General features: G+C 26.4%; 1 protein-coding gene across 1 annotated transcript; it reads right to left on the bottom strand.

The window, feature by feature from the left end:
• Window positions 1-1,761: 1,761 nt before the first annotated feature.
• Window positions 1,762-6,190, bottom strand: Phum_PHUM110750 (class A rhodopsin-like G-protein coupled receptor GPRnna6, putative; the record flags this gene model as incomplete). The annotated part of the gene is made up of 3 exons (XM_002424071.1): window positions 1,762-2,494; window positions 4,643-4,963; window positions 6,186-6,190. The coding sequence occupies 3 exons, from the start codon at window positions 6,188-6,190 to the stop codon at window positions 1,762-1,764; spliced, it is 1,059 nt and encodes a 352-aa protein (XP_002424116.1).
• Between the last annotated feature and the right edge of the window lie 2,240 nt (window positions 6,191-8,430).

The following is an 8,430-nucleotide window of genomic DNA, read 5'->3' as shown; positions in this document are numbered from 1 at the left end:
AAAATTTGTTTGTGTTTTAAAATAAAAATTTATCATGGATTTAAATATCTACTGCTAAGCTGAGAATTATTTAATTTTTTTTATAGTTTTTTATTTTTCAATGTTTTTTTAAAAAGTAGTAAGGGTTTTATTTGTTTACGTCGCCATTTTGAATCGTTTTGACACCCTCCCTCCCCCGTACTCATACTCCCATATATTTTTTGGTTTTACAAATGAAAAAAAAATTGCTTTTGTAAAAGTTTCACGTTTAATTTAAAAAAAAAAAAAAAATAATGACAATGATGGAAAATGTTAATAATTAATCAAGTAGAAAAAAAAAAAATTGTAATTTTTTATCGAACGACATTTTTTGTTTTTGTTTATTGTTTCAAACGAAGTCGAAAATGTTTTAGCCTTTTGTGAGATTGTCTACAGCTGCTGTGATAATTGATCATATGCACCTGTAATAAATAAAAAAACGAAAAAATTATTTAAACAAAAAAAAAAAAGAGAGAGAGAGAGAGGAAAAATTTTAAAAATTGTTTTTTTTTTTTTCTATAACAAAATATTTTTCATAATTATTTGTTTTTTTTTTAACGTTAAAAGTAGAAAAAAAATCAATTTAAAATTTTTTAAATTCATTTTTTCTCTTACCTAATATTTGCTTAATTAAGTTCATTAATTTTACTTTGAAAAATTTTCCATTATGTTAAACGTATTTTAACTTTTTAAAAAAAAGTTTTCCTAACTGAAAAAAAAAACTTTTTAACCTCCATTTTTAATTTGATTTGAAATCTGTGATGGTGGTGGGGGTGGTGGCGGTTAAAAATATTTTTTTTTAAGGTTAGAATTATAAAATAAATTATTTATTTTTTTACGTAATGATATTTCGAACGGATTGATTATTTGGTAACGATTTTTAATAATTAATTAATTTTAGAATAATTCACGTATGTAATTATTTAACATCTTTTCGATTTAAAATTTACTCTGTCGTATAACTCATTAACTATTTACTATTAAGAATTGTAAATAATTTCTTAAATGTTTTGCTATCTAGAATGTACATGTACGTGTATTTATTATAAGTATTTTAAACTTTTTAATTATTTAAATTAATTTGATTTTTTATCATTTTATTACTTATTTAAAACTTTATTTACATAAGTGTTATTCAAGTTCTTTATTTTTTTTTGTTGCACACAAAATTGACGACATTTTTTATTTATTTTTTTAAATTTTTTATGTATTTTAATTTATATTAAACAAAAAAAAAAAAAATAAAATTCAAAACGGAGGACAAATTTACGTAAATGAAGTATTAAAGTTTAATTTTGAAAATAATAATAATAATAATAATGAGAAAAAAAAAAAGAAAAACTTGAATGAAATTCTAAAGAAAAAATTAATGATGTAAAAGAATAAATTGTGTCAGGAGGTTACGCGGGGGGAGGGGTAGGGGAAAATTACTCAAATAAAATTTTCAAACATTTTTATTTTATTTAATAATAATAATAATAATAATAATGATATACGTAAATGAAATAAACAATCTACGTAAGAAATCTTGACGAAAATAATATTAATAATATTTTTATATTAAACAAATGGATATTCTTAGAGTATTTAAAATATATTTTTTTTATTTCATAGAATAAATAAATACGGGGGTAACAGAATTATAGAAAATTATATACTCACTCATGTTTAATTTAATTTAAAATTGTAATCAGTCTAGCGTTTTGGTGTGTGTGTGTGTGTGTGTGCTCGCAAGTTCATTCATTATAGGACAGTTTCGTTGGTGCACGTGCGAGGTCCATTCACCAATGAATATCTTGAACTTCCATCGTTTCTTCTCGTCGTTATCGCTCCACGTATGAAAAGCTCTTTAAAAGTTTCCCTAAATTGTCGTGACATTCCACAATAAATGGCAAAATTAATTGGATAACTAACAATGATAAAAAAGTTTGAAAATAAAATCAATACGTTTGCTATATTGTAATCTAATATTTCGGTTATACCACTCGATATGATATGCAAAACGGTTATAACGGCTAATGGTATTTCTACAGCTAGGAAGACGGTAACGACGACAATGAGCATCAAAGTGGTGCAGTTCGAATCCCGTATTTTTTTACTTTCGCACTTGCGATTTTCTTTAAACAATTCCTTTCTTTTAAGTTGCGCGGCTCTCATGGCACGAAACAACAATACATTGAGCACCACCAGCGAAACACAGGGCAGAGAATGTACAAAAACAACGCGAAAGCAATAATAAACGGTAAAATAAACATCTTCGGTCACGATGTCGGTGACCCACGTGGCTAAATTAACTTTGCAAACGGCCACATCAGGCACACCGTTCCACGTTATGTTTATCGAAGTGTAAGTTCGATCGAAAAATCTAGAAGATTGATGAAGGGTCGCGAATACGTAGATCCAAGCCACGCATTTGATGACTCTTGGCATCGTGCACCAAGTGCGAGCCACCGGTGCGTGACAAACGTATATGTACCTGTGAAAAATAAAAATTTTTTTTTTTGCTATTTTATAACTTTTTTTACATCAAGTGAAAATATTTATACGACGAATTTCCGGTTGAATTTATACGATTCGAATTTTATCGTGTAAATAATTATGTAAGAATTAATTATGTATTTGTTAATGAATTTTTACACTGAGGGAAATGAAAATTTTTAGGAAAATTAATTTTTTAATTATCGACTGACTCCGAAAATGTTATGTGGTACGCACGAGTTAAATTTATTTACAAGAAAATAAAATAGAAAAGGATTTCATTAAAAAATAGGAAAAAGAAGAGGAAGAAGAAGAAGAAGAAAATTTCCATCATTGTCGCGTTGTAAAGTTCAAGAATTAAAAGAGAATGCCACGATGAATTTTCCGGAAAACGTAAAATTAGATTTAGTATATTATTTGGAGTAAATTTAAGTGTAAAATAAGAATTTGACAATTGAACAATGTAAAATAGTGTGAGAGAGAGAGAGAGAGAGGGTGAGAATGTGACACACGGTAATAATAATAATAATAATTTAAACAAAATTGGAGAAAATCAACTCGGATGATACATCGGAGATAATTTTGTATAAAATCGTAAGAGAAAATTATGTTGTTTTAGTTTTTCATTTTCTAAACAACCGATAACACGTTGTTTGTTTACTTACTGTGCATTTTCCATTATTTGAAAAAAGTTTGTCTTTTGTTTCAAAAGCAAATTGATTTTGATTAACTTTTCGTGTAGGTAATATAGCGTGGGGGCGGGGAAGAGAGAGGAAGGGAAAGAGTTGAAAATAATTTTTTGTTACCGCCTCCTCGTTCTGCCTTCCCCCTACCTACTCCCCGCATAAAACAAAACAAAATTTAATCAAAAAAATTTTTATTTAAGATTTCCAAAGAATGGAAAATGATTTTTTTTTTTGACGTGTTATCATCATGAGAGAATAAATAATGATAAAAAATTATTTAAAAAAAAAAAATGGCGGAAACAGGAAATTTAAAAAAAATTGTATTTTTATTGAGAGTAAAGTACTAAATGAAAATTTAAATTTATTATGAAAACGTTTTTTTTTATAAAAATAATAATAATAATAAAAGGTACTGGCTATCGAACAAAAAAAAAAAGTCTGGAGAAAAATGGAAAAAATGGCAAACGTTGCCTGTTTTCTTCGAGTATGTACGTGCGTAGTAACATTCTGAACATTGTTCAGAAAATTGAATTTTTTGTTATGAATATAATTTACTAATGCGTAATAAAAAAAAAAAAGAAAAGTTTAAATTCAATCGAAAAAAACTAAAAGAGAGAGAGAGATAGAGTGAGAAAAGTTTTTTTGATTTTGTGCTGGAAAGAAAACAAAAAGAAAAAAAATTATAACCGAAAAATAAAAAAAAGTAAATGCAAGCAAAATAAAATAAACGTAAGCGATTCTGTATAATTTTTTATTTTGTGGGGGGGGGGGCGGGGGCGTAAGGAAAACAAAAACCACTTTTTTACCTTAATTCAGGTTTTGCTATAAAAAAATTTTAATCGTAACGTCGCCATTTTTTTTTTTTTGTAAGAATCATCCCAACAGACAAGGAAAAATTTTAAATGTTTTGATGTTACTTTTTGTAAAAGATTATGTAACAAAAAATATAGCAAAAGAGCTATAACTATTTTAAAGTATTTGATTAAAGTAAAAACAAACAAACAAACAAACAAACAACAACAACAAATTTTTATAGCTTTACGCGATAATAATGGGCATGAAAAAGGAGGCAGATTGTTTGAATTAAAAAAAAAAATTTTGTAATGTAAATTTTTCACGTCTTTTGTTTATTCACGTTCAATTTTTCACCTTTCATTCCACCTCAACACCCCCACCGTTACCACCCACTCCCACCACCACCACCATCATAACCCATTCTTTCCAATTTTTACATTTTCCTTATTTTCTTTCCTCTCTCTCTCTCTCTCTTTTTTCGCGGCATGTTTTATAAATATATATATTTTTTTTATTTTATTTTAAAAAAGATGAAAAGTCAGAAAAATAAAACGTCGTACTGAATATAAATGAACTTTTAAAAACCTTATTTACCTTTTTTTTGTTTTCTTTCTCTCTTTTTTGTTTTCAGAGAAACAAATCGGAATAAGGAAAAACGTACGCACCTTTGTACAGCCAATGCTAATGTCAACCATATCGATGCCGTGTGAAATAATGCAGGTATATCTTCTTTCATTGCGTTCCATAAATAACACGCGGCGACAGGCCACAACGGTTTGTAGTGATTGCCAAATGTGTACATGTAAAAAAGCCAGGGAGCGGGAAATAATAGCGTGAACATGTCGGATAGTGCCATGACCATCAAAACAAAATTTGTCGGCGTTCTCATGTGTCTCTTTGATAAAACCACGACTATTAATGTGTTTGCTATGATTGTTATGACCAGTAAAAAAGGTACTATGTAACCGTATAAGGGTTGAGCGAACCTGAAACACAAAATTTCATTCCGTTATTATCATTATTATTATTTTTTTTACAGATGACGAAGTCGTATTCTGTGCTGAAAGGAAAAATGAAGAGGAGGGAGAAAACAAAAGGTATCGAATTAATTATTATTATTATTATTTTTATTTCGATTTAAATTTTTTTTTTCACTCTCGTGTTCTTTTGAAGTTTTGAGTATTATCCGACCGAGAATTTTTTTTTTGTTAAAAATATTTAATTTCTTTTTTCTCTATAAAAGTCTCTTCAAAATTGTTTCAAAATTTGTTTGTAAAAAATTCGTATTTCCGGTTTTTGTTTTTAAAAAAAAATTCTTTTTTCATTGACTTTTTTTTCGTTTTGTTTTGAATTGAAAACCCTCGAGATCAAATCAATAAGAAAAAGTTTTTATTATTTTTTTTTTTTTTTCAAAATCAAAATAATGTTGTTTAAAAAAAAAATAATAATAATAATTTTTCACGAAAAAGAAGAGAGAGATGGTGGGAGATGGGGGGGGGGAAATTTAAAACTTGCTGGAAAAATATAAAAATCAAATGATTGCGTCGGGTTCGGTTGTTCAAAAAAAAAAAATTAATTTATTTCATTCATTCGAAAATTTTTATCCGGAGTTATAATTAAATTTCTTTTTTTTTTCTCTTCGACCTAACGAATCACGATAAATAAATACTCTTAATAATGATAATAATAATAATAATAATAATAATAATATTTGAAAATATGATTCTAACATTTTTATCGGTCGGGTTTTATTACTATTATTATTTTATTTTTTTCGCCCGGGGGGTAAACGACAAAAAAGGGGGAAAAAAATAGACATTGTGAGAGAGAGAAAATGAGACAGAGAGAGAGAGAGAGAGAAAGAGAAAAAGAGAGAGAAGGAGAGAATAAAAAAAGATTTTCAAAATGTTTTGTTAAAAGGAAAAAAAACTTTTAACGTGAAAATTTTTCGTTATTCATTTTACTTTTTAAATAAATAAGTTATGCAAATATTAATAGTACACGTAATTAGTACGCGTGTACTGCACGTGATTTTTACAATATTACAAAAAATTTGTAAAAGAATCATATGGTTTATTCGAAAAATATTCATTCCTTTTTTTTCAAATTTTTTTTTGTTTTTTGGACCCTTCGTCCGGGTGTTTTTAATGGGTTAAAAAAGTAAAAGTCGGTTATTACAACAAATTTTTATTTTTATATTCATTTTACCCCATTTCTTTACATTATGCATAATTTAAGGAAAAAAAGGGGGGAGGGAAATCGATTGTTTAAAACTTTTAAAATGTTATTAAAAGAAATAAAAATTTAATTTCGCTTTTAATTTTCCCTTTTTAATATGACCTATTAAAATTTTTATTAAATTATCGTAGGTTAGTTTTGAAGTATACACAAACGAAAAAATTTATTAAAAATGTCTTTATTTATTCTCTCGAATATTTTTTTTGTTGTCGTCTTGACGATTTCAAAAATAAATTGAAAATTATTTTTTTCTACAACCACGTCGGAAAAAGGAAAAAACCGTTTGACGTAAATATGGCGTGAAAATAATGTGAATAAAAAAAAAAAATTATTTTATTAGGCTCGAAAAACAATTTTTTTTTTCGCGATAAATAATTCATAAAAAATCAATAAAACGTCGTGTGAAAATTTTCCAAAAAAGATTTTCCCTCTCGTCGTTTTCTCATTATTATCATTATCGTAGTAGTCGTCGTTTTCATTGTAATGGTGATAGTAAAACAAAAATGATTTTTTAAAAGCAGGTCACACACACCCACACACGCACACACTAAATCAAAATATAAAGATGTTTTAATTTTATTTTGAAATGAATCAGAGCATGTATGGATTTTTTTTTGGAAAAATTGACGATATAACAAATGGGTAAAATGTCGAAAGCATTTATTCATTTTTTCAAATATGAACAAAATCCAAATAACAAAACCAAAAAAAAAGGAGTAAAATGAATAGAGAAAAGGATAGAGATAGAGAAAGAGAGAGAGAGAGAGAAAGAGAGAAATGGAAATGAGGGTAAAACAAAAAAAAAAAAAAAAGATGGAACCGTGTATGCGTGATTCGGTTGAAATATTCTAAATACACGTGACAAATTGGATGGTGCCAATTTTTTTCTTTTTTTTTTTTTAATGGATACAAATTTGATGTCGAATTTCGTGCCATATTTTTTAATGATTCGCTTCGTTAATCCCCTCCCCCCTTCCCCTCTTCTCCCCCTCTTTTTTTTAAATTTTTTTTTTTTTTATTTTCCATTGTAATTGAATTTGAACACGAAGAAGGTAAACGTGAAACTTTTTTATTTTAAATAAATTTACCCGATCACCCCTAAAAAAAAAATTTGTTAAAAAAAACATTATTATTATTATTATTATTATTATTATTATTATTATTATTATTATCATCATCATCATCATCATCATCATCATCATTATAATTAAGAGTATTGATTTTTTAAAAAGCTTTTTTTTTTTTTTCTCATTGCTGTGTTTGTTAAATTGACCCCCACATTATTTTTCTTTTTCTCTCTCTCGAAAGAGAAAAAAATTTTTTTTGTTGTTTTTGTTGTTGTTGATTAAAGTAAACATTTTGTTTTTTTTTTTTTTTCATTATGTTTTGTTTTGTTTACGTTTTTTTAAAATTATTTTTAAGTTGGTATCATTTAGTTTTTTTTTTTTTTTGTTATTTATTTTTTAGGAAAATTCAAACTCGTAGATTTATTTGATCTTTTTTTTCTTAAATTCCGGTTAAAATTATTTGATATTTTTTTTTGTTTTCGATTTTTTAATACTTTTAATAAAATCGAAACGTTCGCACGTTCACACGTTCATTTTTTTAATTATTTTTTTTTTTCTATTAAATTTTTTAGATTTTTCAAAAAAAAAAAGATGGCTGACATCAAATCATTACTCGACTGGGGAGAAAAATAAGAAGCGGTCGTTTTTTCTTGTATTACGTCATTTCTGGAAAAAAATGAAAAACGTGGAAATTAATACGGTAATTACTATCATTATTATTACTCTTGTATAATTATTAAAAAAAAAAAAAAGGTTAAAGTTCACGTTAAGTCGTTTGTCAGTAATTAAGAAAAAAGGGATTATTCGATTATTACTATTTTTTTGTTTGTTTTTTTGTTGGCAACTATTCTTGTTTAAATAATTAATTAGAAAATTTTAAATTTTTTAACGGAAGTGAAAGAGAGGAAAAAAGGTGTGCGAAAAAGAATTTTTAGTTTCCGGTTAAAACTTATTCATAGCTTAAATTTCGTCTTTTTAAAATTGTTAATACGGGTCAGTAGAAAAAAAAAAAAATTTTCCCCATTAAATTATCCGAACGTTATTTATTTATTTTTTTTTCGGACGGAAGTGGGGACCTTTTCTTTCGTTTATTACACGACAGGAAAATTTTAATTAAAAAATAATTTTTCTAAACCGTTTAAAACCTT

Source organism: Pediculus humanus, genomic scaffold (assembly GCF_000006295.1).
Source record: "Pediculus humanus corporis 1103172107458 genomic scaffold, whole genome shotgun sequence".
In the NCBI taxonomy this organism is placed as follows: Eukaryota; Metazoa; Arthropoda; class Insecta; order Psocodea; family Pediculidae; genus Pediculus; species Pediculus humanus.
This window is presented reverse-complemented; position numbering and strand designations above follow the sequence as displayed.